At 32.0% G+C, this 22,609-nt stretch overlaps 2 protein-coding genes across 8 annotated transcripts; one reads left to right on the top strand and one right to left on the bottom strand.

The window, feature by feature from the left end:
- Positions 1-1,564: 1,564 nt before the first annotated feature.
- Positions 1,565-13,725, bottom strand: LOC105319588 (uncharacterized). Of its 4 annotated transcripts, none has more exons than XM_034444926.2 (13): positions 13,602-13,725; positions 9,356-9,470; positions 8,344-8,436; positions 7,932-8,018; positions 7,551-7,605; positions 6,560-6,710; positions 6,311-6,448; positions 5,493-5,628; positions 4,971-5,126; positions 4,537-4,754; positions 3,652-3,775; positions 3,320-3,393; positions 1,565-3,199 (listed from the first exon to the last, which is right to left on the bottom strand). In XM_034444926.2, exons 2-13 carry the CDS (start codon positions 9,438-9,440, stop codon positions 3,077-3,079), a joined length of 1,440 nt encoding a protein of 479 aa, XP_034300817.2. In that variant the 5' UTR covers positions 9,441-9,470; positions 13,602-13,725; the 3' UTR covers positions 1,565-3,076. The 4 variants fall into 4 exon arrangements, with proteins under 4 accessions (XP_034300817.2, XP_034300823.2, XP_065941386.1 ...); XM_034444932.2 differs by having other exon boundaries at positions 13,597-13,615; XM_066085314.1 differs by lacking the exon at positions 13,602-13,725 and adding an exon at positions 11,502-11,520.
- Positions 13,726-13,849: 124 nt separating this feature from the next.
- Positions 13,850-22,332, top strand: LOC105330579 (epidermal retinol dehydrogenase 2). Of its 4 annotated transcripts, XM_020068224.3 has the most exons (8): positions 13,850-14,054; positions 14,820-15,004; positions 16,302-16,433; positions 16,735-16,979; positions 17,208-17,231; positions 18,166-18,291; positions 19,713-19,834; positions 21,853-22,223. In XM_020068224.3, the coding sequence occupies exons 1-7, from the start codon at positions 13,916-13,918 to the stop codon at positions 19,801-19,803; spliced, it is 942 nt and encodes a 313-aa protein (XP_019923783.3). In that variant the 5' UTR covers positions 13,850-13,915; the 3' UTR covers positions 19,804-19,834; positions 21,853-22,223. The 4 variants fall into 4 exon arrangements, with proteins under 4 accessions (XP_019923783.3, XP_019923782.3, XP_011430640.3 ...); XM_020068223.3 differs by lacking the exon at positions 19,713-19,834 and having other exon boundaries at positions 13,851-14,054; positions 21,853-22,332; XM_011432338.4 differs by lacking the exon at positions 17,208-17,231 and having other exon boundaries at positions 13,851-14,054; positions 21,853-22,212.
- The last annotated feature ends 277 nt before the right edge of the window (positions 22,333-22,609 follow it).

Consider the following 22,609-nt stretch of genomic DNA (forward strand, 5'->3'; position numbering starts at 1 on the left):
TACAAACATTACGCGCACACCAACACTCCAATATATATTATAATATTGGAGTTGCGACTGTTAAAGTATTTTGCCAAATAATATGTAATAGCACCGATACCCATGGCGCTTTGTGAAGAACCTGGATTTAACTGAAGAAATGGTTTAAGGTGGTATGGGACACCTCCATATTGTGACGAACTTAATTTCTATCGAGAGAAAAAAATCAATCAAGTATAATTTTAATATTGTAGTTTTCTTTTCCAAAATTGTTACGAAACAGCGTAGCGCAATGTGCTAAAAAAAATTATATAGCATTAACTAAGAATCTATATGTCATGAGTTCCAATTCCGCTTTGGCTTCTATAATTTTTTTTACCTCTCCAGATATTTTTAAAACATATTTTATTTTCAAATATTGTAAAATTCGAAATTTTTAAAACGGTGAAGGTATGTGGTTATTATAATGTACTTTTTTCCTCATTAAAATCGACAGGTGTTCCCTACCGCGTTAAATCATCAAATGTTACTGATTTGATCGTCAATAATTAAAAAAGAAAAAAAAACGGCTTATCGACATCCTTAGCTTTAGCTTTAAAACATTACCAGCAGCATATATAGAATCCCTATACTACGGAATTTAGCGGTTAGTTGGGCATGTCCAGAGCGGTGATACTCCTAGTGTCTGTGGATCGAAATCCAACGTTTTGATTTTGCCGCCTTTTTAATGCAAATGTTTCATTGACGCATGACTTTTATTGAAAAATGTCAAGAGCTAGATCTTTCATAACTTTGATTTCAAATGCATTTGGTACGCAGCTAAAAAAATTATCCCAATATTTTTATTCAACTTTACATAACATACATGTGCGTCATAGTAATTATCTACACATGCTACCTTTCTGACCTTGAATTATTCCCTTGACCTTTACTTTACTATCTATCATTTTGCACTAAATAATCTTAATTTCAAAGAAACTCATACGGGATAATTTTCATTAAACTTCATGCATATATATATAGTATGTTAGTTTTCAATATCTAGTAAACTGGTGTGTGACTCTAATTCTCTGAACTTGACCCCTCTATGCCCTTGACCTTACTATAATTCCTCATTTTACCGCTAGCTCAGTTTGGAATCTTGTTTTCCAGAAAAAAAACCCTAAACACGGCAACCGATAATCTTCTTATCCGCCCATCTCCATAAAACAAGGAGGTATTGGTCAAATGATTTCCTTTCACCTGTCTGCTATTCCTAGTCAGTTACTCTGACACCTGGTAATGAGGGCTGAGTGATGGGCAATCTTGCTTTTGTTTATATATCTTTAATTTTGTCGAATCCTACAGGATGTGCGGCTGGTAAGTCCCTCAGTAAATGGATTTTACGAAAAACTCTGGCCCTTAAAAAATCTTTTGTTCAATAAAAACGTCAGTTCCTGTCAATAGTGTCTACACATTTTTCATTATCAGATTCTTGATGCAATCTCTCTCTCTCTCCCTCTCTCTATCTCTCTCTCTCTCCACACATGGAGTCAATCAACAACAACAAAAAATACTTCATATAAAAAAAAAACCCACGAATATGTAATTTATCAATTATTTTATTTAGTCCAAACATAAAGTAAAAATTCAAATTTTCAGTGATAAAGTACCCTATCATTTTAAACATATGTTAACAAAATTACAAGGAGCACTATGGAAATAAATAAAACTTCGTCATGGACAATAAAATGAAGCAGTAAAATCTAATTTTCCATCTGCCAAAAGATGTCATTGATGTTTATCTATATATCAAATGTAGTTTACAACAGTATTCAATTGAAGTTTTTGTAGATTTAAATTCCATAAACATTCTGCTTCATTTTGCTAATTTTGAACATCATCATTTAGCAGCTTTACAAAAAATAGATTTTCAATAAACCATGTCTTTCAAAATTTATAAAAAAATTTTGAGGTGCGAAGTGGAGATATATTTTTATGATGCATTATCACAATCATTTTTTCCAAACTTGAGAAAAAAGAGGCATATCAGAGATTATAATAAGAAATGTAAAATGAATAAATTTATTTCATATTTAAGTAAATAATTCTTTTGTTTTATTTGCATATAAAGGTAATCATGCCAATTTTAGTCTTAATTATACGAATTAAAAAGAGAAATACAAATATCACATTACACCTACCTGTACCCTGTTTCATCTTCATTTTTATTGTTTTTATCTATTTACTGTGTGATACAATTAATGGTACAAGTAAATGAATCTAGATTGTCAAATGCAAGTGGTTTTCTTAAAAACATTGTTTTTTGTTTAAAAAACACTATGAACTAGATATTAAATGGATTTCAGATTGTAGAGACATGACATTACAAAAGTGTTGAGCTTCAGTGGAGACAATCCATATAATCACATACTTGTTACTGTACAAAGCTTCACTATAAACCACTGACACTTTGAAGATTTTCCTTAAAAAAAAACATTAGTCAAAAGTCAAAATACATGTTTACTTTAAAATCTTCAAAGAAATACAAATAAATTAAACCCTACTTTACTTGAATATTTACTATCTTAAAAATGAGCACCTAGTATGGACTTTGATTTTGTATCTTGTAAAGAGATACTGAACTCATATTTTTACCTATAAAAATATCAGTAGCTGTCTATCTGAAGAACACTTTCAGATCTCTGTAAAAATAAAGTCTTGAACAATCATACATTACATGTATGGAGGTGATTCGACAACATCCATATTTACTTTGCTAACTGCAGTTTTGAATACACGTATTTAAAACAAATTAAGACTAGTTAACAATGACTTATTGATGAATGCAACTTATATAAATAAAGATAAAGAGACATTCCAAAAACAGACAATACTGAGGGGATTGATGAATAAGACTCAATAACAAAATTTTGATTAATAATAAGTGGGTCAATTCAAATTCATTTGCTGCCAGTTTTCTGACCAAATCAGGCAAATTATGTAAAATTGTCATGCAATGAGTGATGCTAAACAATTGCTTATTACCGGTATTGGGTAAGTAGCCAATGAGAAAAATTTACAAATCTAATAGGTTAAAAATTCTGCCTCTTTTTCATCATCCAATCATAATCACTGGATCCTTTTTAAATAGCTGTCCAACCATAATGGATCTTCTAAGCCTGTGTATAATACTTTCAATGCTTGGAGGGGCAAAATCAACAGAATCTTCATCACTGCCCTGTGAATAACAATATGATAATGTGTCAAGCCTGATAATAGATTTCTATTAAGTCATTTATATCAAGTCCATGCACTATATGGAAAAATCACGAGAGACAAATGAATGAAATGAAATTACCGATTCTTCATTCTGGGCGAATTCTTCAGGGAAAAGAATTGGCACTACTTCCTTCATCACTTCTGTGACTGAGTCTTCAATATAAATTCAATAATTGATTCAAAATTTAGTAATTGATTGCAATAAAGAATGAAAATATAATCTATAACAATGCTTTATAATTTGTAAATTTGAGTTTTTTCAGATTGTTTTTTTTTTTCTCTTTTGTAGATGGTGCCTTTGAATGAACACGTCAAATAAAGTTTACTTTTGATCAATATCATTGCAGATCAGGTTACTGCATGAAGTCATCATGAAATGTAAAAATTTAAAGTAAAATGTAAAATACCAACCTAGTTCAGCAATGTCTTCCACTGTCTGCTTCAAATTCACGATATCATCTGCTGACAGCACTCTTAAGGCACTTTCAAATAGACAAAACATTTCCCCTTTTTCTTTATCATCTAAACCTTGCATCTGAAAAAAAAACCCAATTTTAATCATTTATTTCACTTATTCTTAATACAACATTCAGTATATTAATAGAAAATTTTGAAAACATTAATGAAGAAAATGATTTACAAGCATGAATGAAAAAGAAATTCAACTATTCTGATCTAAAACAGTGAACAAATTGATAATTCATACATGTATGTACCGGTATATGTACTGTGTATAAAAAAGACAGACATGGCTTTTAAAAGCAAGCACCAATCCATCCCATCCCCCACCTTTAACATATATTACTTTAGTAAAGTACAAAATAATGATGGTCTGTTTTTATCAAATACCAAGATCTGTGAAAGCATGACTAATCTTAAGAATAATTCCCTTTGCTTTGCGGTGTCTGTCATCATTCTTTCACATGTCCACCTAAATCGTGGGTAGCATAAAAAAGTAGTTAATTAAATACTTACTTAGGTGGTTTATACTGAATGTGAAAGCTGTGGGCAGTGCAAATAAAATACAAAACCCACATCTTTCCATTGTTGATTTAATTAATAGTTTGGTGTTCATTGATCAAATCGGTTAGATCTTGCTTTGTAATTTGTTTGTTCACAGACTATTTAAAACTGTTTGTTAGTGGGTTTTTTTTAGGAAATTGAACAAAAAACACTTATTGGATGTTAAAATATCAATATAGTTCATGACATCTTCAATTACTTGATACTTAATTATTTCCTAGTGCCTATAGGTGAAAATAAATGATAAACAGCATGTGAATGACATGTACATACTATTTCTAACACCCTCTGTTTCCAGTTCTGTTCTAGATCCAGCTGGCTTTGAAACTCTTCTCCAAGATATAAAGCACTGAATGTTCTCAGAGCATTGAGGACATCTGATTTAATTCCACTGAGTCCGCCCTTACTATCTATCCTACCAGCATTTCCAAAGTCCAGGACTTTCACTGTCACTTCACAGTCGGACTTTTTTTGAATCATAACATTTCCAGCTGGAGATGAGAATATAAATTTCAATTTATAGCACATCTACATAGAGGTATGCACACATATTTATTCTGAATATGAATAGACTTTTCAAAGATCATATAGATCATATAGCCATAGATTAAATCTCAATACAAACAAAGAAACTTTGGGAAAATGTAAATGTATTGGAACATATATTACATCTACATTACATTAAGTTACAAAAAAAACTTGATTACAGTGAAGATCTCTATGTGTCCATCCTTTCTCATGCATTGTATGTACCACTTCGAGTAGGTTATGGAATACACTCAGAGAGAATGGCTTCAGTAGAGCAGCATTGGTCTGTCTGAGAGTGTCTACATGGTTGTTTATCACATCATTAAGAGTGACCGCTGCAAAAAATATATAATTTAATTTAACTTTATTTATACTATTTTCGCTTCTGCAATACATGTACAACATTTTGTTGAAAATTTTCTAAAAAAAAATGTGTTTTCATTAATATTCATGGACATAATTAAATTTTGCAGGATTTACCAGTAGTGAAATTCAATTTTAACAGATTCAAGGATATGTAATTCCCTAGGAAATGGTTTAACAATTCAATCTTTTATCAGATATATATTATATTTCAATGAACATTTGATTAATTATTGGACACACAGAAAAACAAATATTGATAAAACCATGACAGTATCTGAAAAGAACTGTTTTTCTACTAAATACTTTTATCAAACTATCAGTTTATGAGCCAATACCATTGTCTAATTTTTCCATGTGCACAACCACTTTGTTTCCGTCCAGTCGGAACATGTACAGCTCCGGACTTACTCCCTCCATGCTCAGATCCACCCATGCTCTGATTTCCTCTGGACGGAAAACTGAGATCATTATCTAGAATATTACACAAATAATACAAGTGTTTATAAAAAAAGTAATACTGTATATCTGGTAATTTTCAGGATGAAATAATTTTCGGTATTTTTGTGACCAATTTCAAATCGCAAAATAATGAATAAGCAGAAATTATATCCTGTATCATTTTCTATAAGACACTTTTAAAATCGCAAAAAAATAACTGAGGCAAATTAAAAATGCTACATATTTTCCCCATTTTCGCAAATTTTGTGACAAGTGAATAAAAACAGATATATGATACTGTGGAATCATTAGATTTCGTGGTGGCTCAATTTTCGTGGATTTCGTGGGTACTTCTTATCCACGAATTAACATCCTCCACGAATAATATATTAGGGTTATAAAGTCATATTTTGTTTAGTAGGTATATGAAAATACACGAATTTACGTCCCCACGAACCTATAAAATTTCAGGAATCGACGAAAATTGGCCCCCACGAAAATTGATGATTCCACAGTAATAGATTTTCCAAAGCAGAAGAATCCAACACATTTTACGACCACACTTTTTTTTCATTCAGACTCATTTAATATTAGGAATAGTATACAAAGAAACAATATGGATGCTTTAATTCTTCATATGAACTTATGAAAAGTTAAAGCAAAAGAGACTTTTTACAACAAAAGAATTAGGAGGATTGGGGCTTTATTTCCTTACCGTTTTCTGAGCATGCTCATTCCCTGTGACTTTGTCTTTAATGACAACAATATCTCCAGCTGAATTGCCTCTGCCAAGCACTTCCTTTGTCTTCTCAAATTCTATATTTTCTCTGTACTGTCCTCTTTCTGTGTGTATCTAATATTTCAGATCAAGAGAAAAAAAATCATCAATACCAATTACATGTAATTTGCTACTACATGATCCTGTCTTTAACCAATTTAAAGCCACTACTTTATTGAAGAATACCTCTAATTTGTTGAGAACAACTCCTGATGGGGCTTTTTCTAGCTTTAAATATTCCAACATTTCTAGACACACTTCAGTTTTGGCTTTGATGTCTTGCTCTGACTTTGGAACTGCAATTTTGTTTGCATTTGAAGCATCCCAGTAGAGTTTCCTACAACAAAATTTAGGTACTCTAAACTAAAATTCTTCTGTAGAACAGTAATGAAGGATATATTTTTTTATCTTTTAAAAAAATATTATCATTAGACCCTGGATGTGAACAAAAGCTATCGATACTAGATACCTCATCACAATGGACCTGTTTTTTGTTAAGGACACTATGATATATAGGACTAATGTAACGGTCTGTGGTTTGACCTAACCTTTGACTTAGAAACTAAGTTTAAGCAAAGGTCAAAGGTCTTTGCACACACTCTTTGTTTTCAGCTATGAGTCAGATGAAACAAAGGGGAGAAAATGATGCTTACAACAAGGATCTTACAAAGAGGTCTGCTTTGGTCTTGACCTTTGACTAGGACCTGCACCCAAATTGACTTTTAGCATGATATTTTGAACCAAGTGGGAGCAAAAATATGCTGAAGGCTATGATTTTGAACAGAGATATTTTAGACCTTGACCTTTGATCTAGAAAATTGATTAAAAGCAACTGCACATTCTGGTTCTACCCATGATCACTCTATGGTTGAATACCGAACAAAGTTGGACCATCGGGTGAGAATATATATTCCATAATTCCACACAATGATGTCAGTCAAACAGCCAGACAGATCAAAATTTTAAAAGAATCAATTACCGCAAATAAATTTGTGTCCAAATTTCACAGGATCTATGCAAAATTCTTGAGAGGAAACTTTCAATTTTCGAATCCGTTTTGGTTTGTAATGCATGTAGATGTAAGAAATTCAGTAGGATAAAAAATGGAATGTATGCAAATTCTTCCAAAGACAGATAAATTTTTCACACACAGATTTCAATTTATTTATACACCTACTGTTTTTGGTTATATTGTAGAGATGGCCGCCCTTTCTCATCCTCCACAAAAACAGCTGAAAATCAAAATACATAATAAGATCTTACAACCAAAATATATGTATACTACACTGAATCGCACTGGTCTACACTTAAATAATCCACAAAATCTAACTTTACAGCAAAGGAATATATCATGGTACAAAATTCAAAATCATTTCAATATTATGCGATTCCATATAACAAACACAAAGAATTTCAAAAAATTTGATTCTTTAATTCACACCAAAGAAATTTTATTTAGAATTTTAACAGATGTGTTATCTAATATTGGTGTAAATCTTTTTTCATTAATATTAAAACATCTGATGCAGTGTGGTAAGACAGTTTATAATGATTTCACCTGAATGGTTACTGAGGCTTTCTATAATGACCTGAATTTTCCCTTTCGTAGTTGGAGACAAATTGTCAATCTGACTGGTGAGGGGGTCTGTTTTGAAATAAAAGTGTCTCTTTAACTCCGACGAATCTTTATACAATTGTAGTAATAACATAAAATTAAAACACAGGTACTTGGTACATGTAATATGATTTTTTAAAACACTTTTTCTATCGATAATAAAATAGATATAATCTGAATGTTTTGAAAACTGCAGTATAAAAATTAAATAACGAATACTGGAAAACAATTGTTGTACAGGCAGCATTTTATATTGAAGCTGAAGGTAAAACTGATAATACTGATTACTAATGCCCAATATCAGAGAACTAGAATCATTGGCATTGGTGTGAGCAATGATAGCATAAGCACATACCTTTACTGGGTTCAGAGAACTGTAAGGATTTTATCTGTCTGTTCTGGACGGGCTGGCCATGGTCCCCAGTCCCAGAGGGAATGGGTCCACTACCTGGTAAAATAGAGACTATAGTGGTACATTCAGGACAGGAAAAAATGGTGTGAAATATTTCAGTATCATGCTTGAAGTACAATAAAAGGAATATATATATATATATATATATATAAATATATTATATATATATCTGGTCTGTTGACAATCAGTATTTTTGATTAAATTAGACCATAAGATTATAGATATTTCCTTTTCAGCCATGTAATACAGAAATCAATAAAGTTTCCTTATACATGCGCGGATCTAGAGGGGGGGTCGGGGGGGTCCCGACCCCCCCTGGAAAATGAAAATTTATTAAATTTACATAGTAAAATTATCGCGAAAATATGCCTCGGACCCCCCCTGGCAAACACAATTATCCTTTGGACCCCCCCTGGAAAAAATTTCTGGATCCGCGCATGTTATAGTACATATATCAACAAACTGTCATTGAACCACAAAATTAAAAAATAACACTGTATCTATATAGATAACCTCTTAATGTTAAAATCTGGAGCAACGCTTTTTCATGGATCTATTTTTTTAGTAATCAAATGTAATTTAAGGTATATTAAATTAAAAAATATGACATCAAAATCTGTAAAAAAAAAAAAAAAAAAAAAAAAAAAAAAAAAAGAATTGCAACAAAATCTGCACATTTTTATAAGTATACAGGTTTATCTTTGTCTGGGTAAAATTTTGTACTTTAAGAAAATAAAAGAAATTCATTGGTTTACATTCATTTTCACTTACATGCATTATATGAAAATAAATTACCATCTAAAACCATCATGGTTTGATATGGCATTTGAAATGTTACTCAAGGGATATGAATTTGTGAGGGAAAGACATCACCAGAGAAGAGGAAATTAAACCAAAGAATTTCATTTATATCTAATACCAAGTACATTTTGTAAAACATGTAATTAAAACTTACTTGTATATCTGTCTCCTTTGGAGACATTATTTATCCCCCCTGATCCATTTTCACCGGTGTTGCTACATTCTGTACATTGTGACATTATCTGAAAGTTCTTTGTTCACAATTCAGTCTGCAACAGAAAATCACAGTTAATAGAAACTGAAAAATCTTCATGAATTTTTTTTAAATTCTGCTCAGCGTTATTAATTCATCCCATATGCCACCTTCAAATATATCCTGTTTATTAGATAAAGGCAAGTTCATATTTTTTTTAAATAATGCATGTATAACCTTTTGTATTTGTAAATAGAAAGTACACGTATTTTAATGTTAAATAAATTTGGGCATACTTCCAGACACTTCCTTATCAGAAGCAATATGAGCAATAATCCACAACAGCTTAATTTACTTAAATCCCTCCTCGTTAGTCACAAGTATTTCCTTACACTTTATACACAATATGAATCAGAAACTGTCTTCATTTTCTTTAGAAAGCTTATAAGTGGTACAAAAATTTGTCATATTTTGTTGTGTTTTTTTTAGCCGTGCAGACACATGTGTACAAATATTTTATTTTGTGAACCTGATACAGTGATAGGCTGATCAAATAATGGATGTAAAAATGAACACAATGGTGTTCAATTGTGATGTTTTAAATATTTCTGAATCAAATTATAATCATATTTCAGAATCCTTTTGAAAATAGATCTTCATTAAATGCAACTACTTTAATACCCAGATTGGAGAATGAACAAATAAAAAAAAACCGGTGTTATTACAAACTAATAACACAGTTCAATCTACCGTAAATGGAAAATGGCAGTATAAATTCCAAGATTCAGATCCAAGTATTTTTATCAATTTGATGGTGGATAATGTACGCAGCATAACCTTATACATGTATATACCAGTACAGGTATATGGCCAGGGTCTTCCAAAATCCCTTTGATATCTGGTGCACAATGGTATCTTATTTACTTAAACTTTTACATTCTGGTTAAAGCTGGGTCCTGATCTATATTAAACTATTCTTAAAAAATGCTGATTTTTTTTTCACCAAAATCTATATTGTATACATAATTACATGTATATGTTTATGTAAATTTAAGGTTTAATGATAACATATAAGAAACGTGAACTTGAGATGACAGACAAGCCTTTATTTTGTTTTAATCATCCCATTCTCATTGTGAATTTAGGAGAGATTCCATAAAACTGCGCTCCACTCTCTTGCATTTAACATTAGGCCTAAAAAAAAAATTGTGTGTTTAGGGCAACACTGATGAAAAAATTAGGTTAGGTAAGTAGGGGATCATATTTTTTTTTATGAATCCGAAGAATGTTTGTTTGTTTCATATTTAAAAACGTATTTTTTATTGGAAATAAGATAAAATTCACAATCGGATAAAATCAGACATCTATTTATGACTAAAAATGGTAGGATCGGGCCATTTTTGTAGGTTAGGTCCGGTTACCCGAAACATACAACTTTTTTTTTTAGGCCTTACATATATCTAAAAATTCAGGAGTACTGAGGTAGTATACAAAGAAGAAAGAATTTAATGGCCTTGAGCTGATTCATTCAGGAACTAAGACCCACTTGAACTTTGCTAAGAACCTTGGATGACCACTTACAAACTGTATCAAGGATTCCATATTAACCGTTTGCTAATGGTTTCTTATTTTTGTATAGTGTGTGCAAAAAGCCAGTTAGAATGCAATATTTACTGCTGCAATAAGTTAACTTTAGAAAATTTAAAATGCATGTGTACTTCAATGCCAGCTATAAGCAATCATTTCATTAATGAACTAAAATAATTTAGAAGCAGGTCAGAAAATAATTACAAGCAAAGCTATTTTTAAATCGAAGTTCACTCCTCACTCCATCGGCCCCACCCCTTTTAAATCCCAACTCAAATAAACTGTTCAACATAATATATTATTTACTTATTTTCAAATACATGTACATGAACAATGATCTTATTGAAAGGTAGTATAGTTAAGATTGATATATAAAACCTAATTGAAAATTATAAATATAATAAAGCAATTGTATCTACATAGATATCATCAAAATCTGAATATGCATTAGCTTACAATATACTTTAAATACATTGCATGAATATAATTGATCTAAACAAATTTTCCAGACATTGTTTACCTTAAATCTCTACAGCGTTTCTTCAAAGTAGAATAGATACCATGGAGGAATGTTAAATTATTCACAAATGCACTGTGTTTGTACTGGCACATGCATGTTTTCTCTCACTGCCTCACTGCATGAGGGTCAGTGTTCTTTTGCTCCCCCCAACACAGTGGTCATTGACCAGACACTGTTAGTATACATATAGTACATTAAGCCTCAGCTCTTACTGCCCTGTTCATTTACATGAGCACTTATAATTATTAGTAGCTTTCATTACATGTATCACTTTTGAAAACTGTAAAAATAAATAATAATATAAAGGTAGGATTCTTGAAATTTTATTTATTTAGAAGCCCACAATTATATTGGTCATACTATATTCTCTATAATTAATGCACCTGGTTCTTAAATTGCCCTGATTAGCCTTCTCAGCTATATGCACTTTTTTTTTCAGATAAATGTTTGCAATTTGTCTTTTGAATAAATACTTGATTCCATTCCAGTTGGAACAATTTTTAGAGTAAACCATGAAAATATAAATACTTTTACTAATATATGTACTTTTCTTTAAAATGAAAATTTGGATACCAACTAGACTAAGAAACAAGACATGTTTTTGAAACGATGTGTCTCTTTGATAAAAGAGTCATATAATAGGAGCAAATACTATCTTCAATGTCCATTAATGACCTTGCCCTTTACTGACTTTAATCTCTGACCTTGACCTTTAACTAAACTTCCATTAAAATTCTTTAAAATGCAATTTACCATTCAATTAATTAAGTTATCAATAATTAACATGTAGATTCATAATAACTGAGCTCATCTTGCCAGGACAAAGTGCTTAAAAGCTCTGCAAGCTCTTTATTAAAATGAAAACAACTGATTATACATGTTATAAACAGTACCTTTACAATGGTAAGGTTTAGTGATAACGGAACTGTGGAGTTCTAGCTGTTATCGCAAAACCTTGACATTGAGTAAACAGTCAAAATTCAAACTTCACGGTGATCTGCCTACACTGAATATTTTTTGCTGTCAGCAAACTTAAATTGACTCACGTACAATTCCTGATAATTTGGATACTGTTTTTCATTAGGCTTACTTTTCAAATTCATGATCTCTCTGACTCTAGAAGCTACTAAAAATTGTTTTTCAAAAATCATACAAAACTGTCGCATTTCAGGGGTTTGAAATGTTCCTCCCATCATCATTTATTCTTAAGGATTTTTGAAAAGGCAGAGTTATCAATTCTTAAAAGGCCAAAGTAATTAATTAAACTCTCATTATAACACCATCACAGGCACTTAATCTGTAACGTATAGCATGCAAAAATTATGCTTTAATTGTCTATGTACTGGTACATAACCCGGTATAAGTATATACATGTAATTCAAAAGCTTAATATTAGCCTTTTGAATCTCATGCAGACTGGTCAAGAGTTTCTGATATTATGTGGCTATAGATCTATATTGTGCCACTGTCAGTCACAGACATTGGATTCCAAACATTGCTTGCCAACCAAAAAAATTCTTTCACACCATTGCATCCACAGAAGGGGAGCTGGGCTACTTTCTATATACCACTAGGCACTTTGGATGCTGTTTACACAGATAGGAGAAAAAATTTGGGTGAGCATGCCATACATATCTGACTTTGCATACATGCAAGTATCAAAGAAACACTTGTCCGCTGCTTTTCCATTGAAAGTGAAATTTTAACCATTACAATTCGCAAGGGGGAATACTCCACTGACTTTTGAGTTGCACACCTTGTGTCATTAAAAATTTATGCTATGGGGTAACTTTATCTCAGAAACATTAGCGTTTGCAAGTGGTCATGTTCTGTTACATTTATCTGTGCATACAGTTATATTGCCGAGGAGATTCTCAAACCTGAAAGAGAGATGGCAAACCTAAAACTGAAGGCGAACACAGAGCTTAAATTTATACATGTCTGTGCTGAACTGCATAGAATGATGGATATATATTTCATCTCAACATGCTTAAAGGGGTATAAATTAACCTAAAATGTAAAGAGAAGGACACACATATGTGTTAATAGTAAAGAGTAAGTAATCACCTTTTAAAAAAGCTTTTAAAATACTTGCCATACCTGTGACTGTGCTGCTGATTTCATCAGTAGAGCCATTTTTAGTCACGTGATTTTTTACGGGGAATACTTAGTTTACAAACATCTATGTCAAACATGATAAATAAAAAAAAATTAAATTTAACACATATTTTCAGTAGAAGTCTCTACTATTATTTAATTAAACAAAAACGCTGATTATGACAACAATAACATTAACTGGAAGTATCAAATTATTTAGTTTAATAGCTTTGATAGAGAAACTAATGATTACTCCCCTCGACCAAAGGTCAAACCGAAAACGAAAGCAGAGTGCACGAGATCTGTCGACAGCAAATATGAATCCGATTTTGGAGTTCTTTTCTACCCTGTTGTTGGTAATATATTACTGGTTAGAGGCAATAGTTTTAACTTTCATACCAGCCAGTTTAAGAGGGAAAAGTGTTGCTGGAGAGACAGTGCTTGTCACCGGAGCAGGTAAGCCGGAGTTTTATTTTTCACTGAGGTCGAGGAAAGTAATAAAAACTTTAAACTTGCTTTGAGGAAGTTGTTAACAATTTCATCTGAATGCTATCGTGAAGTTTTACTTGATAAAAGCAAAATATTCTGACAAATTCATCAAACAATCAATTTTTTTTATTGAAATTTACTTTAAATAGTGATCGAACAGATTTATGAAATATACAGTAAAACACGCTTATAGCGAACACGTTTTTATTGAAATGACGCTCATAGTGAAGTAGTTTTCATTCCTTGTGAGATTAAAACATATTACGGATATAGTGAATTACATTTATAACGAAGCAAAATCACCTGGCCGTCCCTGTCACTTCGTTATTTTATAATCGTGTTTTACTGTATAATATATTCGCTACAGTAATTTAAAGTATATTTTTCTCTTTGATTTAATTCTGTTGCTCATAAAAAAATAAAAAACAATGTAGTCACTTCTAAATCCTAATTGAGGAGGTGGAATGCAATTTGTGGGGTTATTCAATGTCGGCTCGTATCTTAAAATTTGATCTATAGGTGATCTATTCCTCAAATATTTAAACTGTCCAGTAAAAGTTGAGCAACAAGTTGATTAAAAATATACTTTTTATATGAAGTAAAAATAAGAAAAATGTCTATTTCCCAAAATTGGGGGAATGTGCAGCTGCATCACCATACTTGTTGCTACATACCTGTAATTAGATAGACTTTATATTTCTCTGTAAGTGTACTTTTATATTTCTCTTGAAGGCAGTGGAATAGGCAGGTTGTTGTCCAAAAGATTTGCAGAGCTAGGGGTCAGACTTGTTTTGTGGGACATAAATCAGTCTGGTAATGAAGAGACTGCCGAACAGGTCAAGGCTATTGGAGCCACCGTCAGGACATACACTGTAGACCTCAGCAGCCGGGAAGCAATCTACAAGACAGCTCAGCAGGTGCTTGCTTGTTAATTAATTATATAATAATTTGATAATAATTTTGTATATTTCTTCTTATTTCTGTGGTCATAATCAAAAACTAAAACATCTTTTTTGATTCAACGTGTCACTTAAATATATAAATCTCTGAAAATAACACTGAACTGTCTGAATACTGTTTTTCCATGATCAAGTAATTTAAAACATAAAAATTGCGTATGATTTCCATAGTCATTAGTCATTGGTTTGTGAGCTAACTACTGCTTAAAACTGTTTCTTTAAAAAAGAATATCATCAAGTATCTTGTGCAATTCTATATGATCTGCATTTGTCAAGTTGTCATTCAACTCAAATATTAGTACTGTGGAATCATTAGATTTCGTGGTGGCTTAATTTTCGTGGAATTTGTGGCTACCTCTCATCCACGAATACACATCCCCACGAACTAATAAACTAGTGCTATAAAGCCATAATCCTTTTGTATGTATACGAAAATACACGAAATTACGTCCCCTCGAACCTGTGAAATTCAAGCAATCCACGAAAATTAGCCCCCACGAATTTTAATGATTTCACAGTATATCCACATTGGCTACACTTCTTGTCTTAGATGTTTTATCTCTTTATATTTAAATTCAGACAGATTTGTTTTATACGACATCATGATTAGATAAGAGGGGAAGGTCAGTTACTTATGTAACAGATAACGAGATGATGTGTCAGAAGGCCTTTTTATTTAAATCTTATTTACAGTAAATCATTTTTCACAGTTTACATATATGGTGTTATCCTTTGATTAATTGCTAATATTTTCGTGTTCATATACTTTTCATACAATTGAAGGGAGGGAGGGAGGGAGAGAGAGAGAGAGAGAGAGAGAGAGAGAGAGAGAGAGAGAATCATTTAGTATCATGAGCTGAATGAAGCTTATATAGGCAGCTTAGACCATTGTTCTGCTGTATTTATTCACAACTGTTGACAGTGTTGAAAAGATAGAGGGAGTTTTTAGCTTACTTTACAATTCAACTACCTTAATATCATATTCTCTTATACATGTATTATTATGTATTGGTGCATGGAATTGACCATGAACTAGATAAAACAGCAGGAGGTACTACATCATTATAAGATTGCTTTTTCCTTTTCATAATTGGTCTCAAACCTTGAATTTTTTTTTAAATTACATTTTGTTACTGGCACTAAAATTATAAAATACATGTATATATTGACAGAATTGTATGATGTGTATAAATCTATTTACACTACTAAGTTATTTACAAGAGCTCCTGTTAATGATATATCTGTCAACTTGTAGGTGAAAAGAGATGTCGGGGAAGTGGATATTCTTGTTAACAATGCAGGTATTGTCACTGGTAAGAAGTTCCTTGACTGTCCAGATCACATGATTCAGAAAACCTTTGAAGTCAACACCATAGCTCATTTCTGGGTAAGGAAACATGCATTCAAAAAACAAAGTGTTTGCATGCACTCAAAAACAAAATCCATGCACAAAGATATTTCTCGTCAAAAAAGAATTTTTCATTAAAAATTGAAATATGCCAGTAATAATATTTCAAAAATAAAGAACCTTTAAATATATGGCATTACCTATGATTGTTTATATGATATAAATTGTAGGAGGTTTATGCAAACATTTACTAACTATATATATAAAGGTTATATTCTTGTAAGATTGGTCATTTGATTATGTTGAAAAAAACATTCATTTTTTTTCTTTCACCACACAGACTTGTAAAGCATTCCTCCCAGGAATGATTGAACGAAATCATGGACATGTTGTCAACATTGCTAGCTCTGCTGGGCTGATCGGGGTTAACGGACTGGCAGACTATTGTGCCAGTAAGTTTGGTGCCGTCGGATTCGATGAATCACTTCGAATGGAACTTAGCATGCAGGGCAAAAATGGAGTCCATACAACAGTGGTCTGCCCTTACTTTATCTCAACGGGAATGTTTGAGGGAGCAAAAACCAGGTAACATGTCAAAACTGCTTAAAATCTCTTTTATTTTTAATATGCAGCTTTGGTTTTGTTCAGATCTGACAGAGATTTGTCTACTATCCCATGCATGGCCATGAGTAGCTAAGAAAATTGATTCAATGAATAAAAAATATTTGCTGAACTGAGTAGAGACCCAAATTTCATCAGTATTACATGTATTTAATATGGTAAGATTTCTATATGTAAATGTCATTCCTGTAGAGAAATGAAGGTTCCATTTTTCAAGTAAGTATATGTTTTCATGAAGCATGATTCTCACCATTTGAGGAACATTTAAATAACTTAATTTTCTACACAAGTGTGAACCAACTTTTATTTGTGACGACATAAAAAGTTGGCCAGATTTACAGGGTCAATTATGAAAAACCTAGCTAGCAAAACATCATTGACTTTCGTAAAACCAAGTGGAGTATATTTCAGTTTTGGTCTCCAGTTCAAGTAATTTTTGCTTTTGACTGGCCTATTTATCTGCCACCGGTTGTAATTTTTCATTACAGTATTGTTGGGGGAATGGCAAAATAGATTTCGTTTTTTCAAACTCAATTCTAGGTCAATTAAAGGTTAATGGCAGTATAAGGACAAGGTCATTGATATAGGTCAGAGGTCAAAATTACTTTGACAAGGTGGCACTTTGTGTTCATCATATGATATGACCAACAAATTTAATTTTATTATAATTTAGCTATAACATGCTCATTTTTTTTTCACACTTATTTTTTATTCATTTATCACTAAAATAACCATTTAATGAGCTTTAAAATATTATTTTATGTTGCATATACAATAATTATACAAGGTGGTATGTTTTGGTATTTTTTTTTGTGAATCTGAGTTCACAGAATTCAACTACCAGTAATTTGTTACTAAATGTTATATTCATATAACATAAATCATAATAAATTGCATATTAACTTGATAATAATGAGAGAGAGAGAGAGAGAGAGAGAGAGAGAGAGAGAGAGAGAGAGAGAGAGAGAGAGAATCATTTAGTATCAATCATTAAGTGATTTTTTTTCTTCATATGTAATCTATCATAACTACACTTCTTAAAAATCTATAGACGTACATCCCTCATTTGTCATGTCAGATTGGTATTTACAGCAATGATCATGAACCTTGGGTGTATCTTAACTTGATTTTGTGTTTTTACTGTATAAAGGTTTCCTGCCATTTTGCCCATTCTGAAACCAGAGGAAGTATCCCACAGGATCGTAGATGCAGTTCTGTGCAACCAGCACATCATCATGATTCCTAGGATTATCTATGTATTCGTGCTGCTAAAGGGGTAAATATACCATATACTGCATATCCTGTAATTTTCACAATGATCTAATGTTGCCTTTTTTCTTGATTATTTTTACATCGCAAAATACACGAAATGCAGTAATTATTACTGGAATTGTTTTCCAAGAGAAACTCTTAGTATATAATAGTAAATAAAAAAGGTTGAACATTTTCCCAATTTTCGTAAATTATTCACTTTCAAAAGAAAATTTCAATCAGTGGGCCCACTGTCCGTAAGAAAATGCATGGGTTTCCGACTATAAGTTACTTCATAGTACCGATCAGACCCAACCTAACAGAAAGTACCTGTAGACCCCCAACTAAACCCTGGGTTTACTTTCGAGGTCTGCTCCAGGGGTTCACTCCAGGTTTACAAGAGCAGATCCAGTAAATCCAAAGTAAACCTAGAGAGGACACAGAGAGTAAACACGGTCAGAAGTAGACCCCTGAAAGCAGACGCTACATGTGTATTTGGAATATACAAGGGGCGGGAATTGCAGGCGGTAAGATGGTATGATAAAAGACGGGTCTTCTTCACACCTCAGTGCATAAAGTGGACCCCAAAAGCAAGCTCTGAGTAAGCCCAAAGTAAACCACAAGTGGACCTAAAGTAAAACCCAAGTGGACGTAAAGAACTATATATGATAAGAGTTAAATTTGGCCCCCATAATTCGCCATTTTTTAAGTGTTTCAGGTACAATAAAATGTTAACTAATTTTTTAGAAGAGTTGATATAAAATATATTTTTCATCTATTTATTGGTTTATATGCACTCACTGGCAGTATATGACGTCAGAAGTGACGCCATTTCTATAATTCAATCAAAATCAGCCAAAAATTGACATTTTTTTTATCTACTTACGAATGGGAAATATAGAGCGCATGCTTGAACAAGGAAAATTTTTTTATCACTTATTAGTCTTGGCTAGATACATCTCTGATTAAAATATTTTATTTGTTCAAGAATGCGCTCTATGTTTTTGGAAGGAAAAACTGCTTGAAAACAAGCTGTTTTACGCTAAAAATGCAAAAATGACGGGAAAAGGTTGTCTTTACAATGTCATATTTCTAAATTGTGGGCACTTGAACCAAAATGAATATTATGTAAACACATCACATACATATCTGTACTAAGAAAACAAAGAATGATAGTGAAATGATGATGTTCATTTTAGGGGGCCATTTTAGGCCCATAACATTTATAGTCCTTTTACAAAAGCATACCTATTGAATGTAAACCCCCAGTAAACTCCGAAAGTAAATGCGGGGTTTAGTTGGGGTCTGCTTTGGTGTTAGTTTGGGTCTGGTCAGTACTGTATATATTCATATGTGTATGTGCATATATCCTATCAATAAAGACAGGCAGTGGCAAATAATTTAGATACAATGGTCCAAACTAAACTCAGCATTAATGGTTTGTAGGTTTTTACCTGGAAAATGTGGGGAGATTTTGTCAAAATATTTTGGTGCATCTAACTTCATGGACACTTTTAAAGGAAGAAACCCAAATTAGTACATCTTTGTGTAGAGCCTACATGTACGAGGTTGGTTTATTCTTGGTGTAGACCCCTATTCCCAGCAGTCTAAAATGAAATTATCTAATTTATAAACTTGTATACTCTATTAATCATGTAGCATCAGTGTATCACACACAATTATCTGAGGTAGAAGTGATTTCATGTCAGAATTTTCAACCATTTTGCCAGAGTTATGCCTCTTTATATTTTGTGTGAATTTTTTTTCAATGGCTCTAAACAAAACCATGGACTATCAAAGGTAATATAGCACCCAGAACATGTACCTATATATACTGGTAGCTAAGTAGCTAAATGGTAGAGGATGTGATTGAGAGTTTAGTAAATTATAGGTTTTATTAGCTTTTGAATCATATTTATTCTTTACTCTGATACTTGTATCTGCAAGTAAGACTAACACTTGACAATAACCTCTAAAACTTAATTAGCTTTGAAACTCTGGCATAGGGAAATCAATATTCTCCTTGAATTCATAGGTGGGATAACTGTATGTGTAATAAAAAGGTCAGATTAAAACCAAACCTTCATTAGCTCTTTTTTCTATTAAATAAAAAACAAAGCTAGTGAAAGGTTTATTTTAATTAGACTGTGAAAGGTGTACACATATCCAGTTAATCATTAATCTGCTTTTTGAGTTCAGTGCACACATATGCCTTTACTTTTAGAACAATTTTAACAAGACCTTGGACTTTCAGAAGGGCGTTGCTATTCCTTGCATCAAATCTAAAAAAAAAAAATGACGAGGTTTCAAGCAACATATGCATCGATTGCATAGTCTTAGCTCAAAAGCCGGACAAATCTTGTTGATTTCAAAGAGCCATGGTTGAGTGGCTAACAATGAAATAGACAGGCCTACGTCACATTGCTGTTTGACACAACTACCCAAAGTCCAAGGTTCTATAGTGATAATGCAGCTGTAACTGTAAATACATGTTAAAATGGCTTTTTACCATAATACCTTTACATTTTTGCTTAACTTATGAGAGAGATATGTTATGTTAATAAACATTTCATATTTACTGTGAGACAATTAAGATGACCTACAATGTATAATTATACATCAACAATATATAAAAAATTAGGGGTATTTTTCAAGTCCGAAAGAAAAGTACTTTAGTACATTGTATTTCTAAGGAACTAATATTTCTCTTGTTTTCATTATTATTGAATTGTTTGGATTTGCTTTTGTGGGGAAAGGGGTGACATGAAATACATTTTTTATGCAGGAATTTAAAAAAAAAATTGAGTTTAATGAAACTTTAATTTCTTTCTTGTGAATAAATGTTAAAGGCCAGCGCAGCAACTTTGGAGGGAAAAAATTTTAATTTCTGGGCCATGTCTGTTTACATTAAATTTCCAATCAGTGACTGAACAGTCTTAAGATCACTTTACTGGGACAGACCTGCTAAGTAGTTTATTTTTGTTGGCATTGGGATAGCATTCCAACATGTGCACAAAAGTGTTGTTGGACATTTGCCCCATTTGGTGAATGGTAGGCTTATCTCGTAGACTTCACCAACAAGATAGCACGTGTTAAGTAAGTATGATTGAAGAATACACAAGAACACGCATTTCCAGGGTGTGGGAGAGAGAGAGAGAGAGAGAGAGAGAGAGAGAGAGAGAGAGAGAGATTTCTAGCAAGAAAAAAAATTATATGTAAAATGTCAGTGTGGGTAGAAGGTGGAGGTTGGAGAGAGAAAGAGAAAGAGAGAGAGATATGGATGGGTGGATGGATGGATGGGCAAACAGAGAGACATACATGAGAGACACAGAGAAAGAGAGTAGGGACAGGCAAAAGGATGGAAAAAAACAGAAACCAGTATATAAAACGTCATATTAAATTGATACTTGTTTCATGAATAAAAAAATTCTGGTGAGCAATATGAGTTGTGATATTTCTGTGTGCACCAAGTACATGTAGAAATGAAAGATTGGGGCAATCAAGTTAGTTCTACAATCGAACGTACATGTAGTTACAAAAATAATCAAATATCACACTTGTTCATTTCCCTCTGAATTATTTTCAGGATTTTCCCAGTTAAAGTATCAGAACTTCTTTCAAGAGTCTTTGGTGCTTCTAATTCAATGGATGAATTCAAAGGACGAGCTGCAGCTAAATTAGACTAAGTTGAAAAATGCTAATTAATTAGTATGAACCTCTGACTATGTGATTAAAAGAAAAATAGTATTAGATCCAAAGTTAGAACTACAGTGTATTTTATCGTGTGTGAAATTGTTTGTTTCAATTGAGGTTGTCAAATTTTGTTTACTTTGTATTTGTGAATATTGATTAATTTAAATTCATAAATAACGTTTGCTCATACGAATCATTTGCCACATTAGTTGACAGTTAATAGAAGTATATTTATAAAATGTTTATTGAAAAAAAAAATGAATTGTCATTAAATAATACAATCAAATTATATGTTGTTGATTATATCTATTTAGTTTTTGTTTTTTTGTAAAAAAAAAAAAAAAAAATATTGAATGAAAATGTAATAAAATGGTCTGAAAAATTTGTTTATTTTTCTCTTTCTCTTTATTTGATGCATCATTTTAACTCACACGGAGAGAGAACTTTGGTATGGGTGTATTTGTTTTATCCAAAGAACAAATTCTTGTATTCAATGGCATTAAACTTATGTCAATGTTATAAATTTTCCTTTTTTCCCAGTGGAACATACTTAGACCCTTTTTGTACCAAAGTTTGATATTAACATTGCTGGGGCATTAAATCGTCAATGACAGCTTTTGAGAGATTGATTTTAAAAAGGACAAGGTTCC

This window comes from Magallana gigas, chromosome 5 (assembly GCF_963853765.1).
Source record: "Magallana gigas chromosome 5, xbMagGiga1.1, whole genome shotgun sequence".
Taxonomy (NCBI): Eukaryota; Metazoa; Mollusca; class Bivalvia; order Ostreida; family Ostreidae; genus Magallana; species Magallana gigas.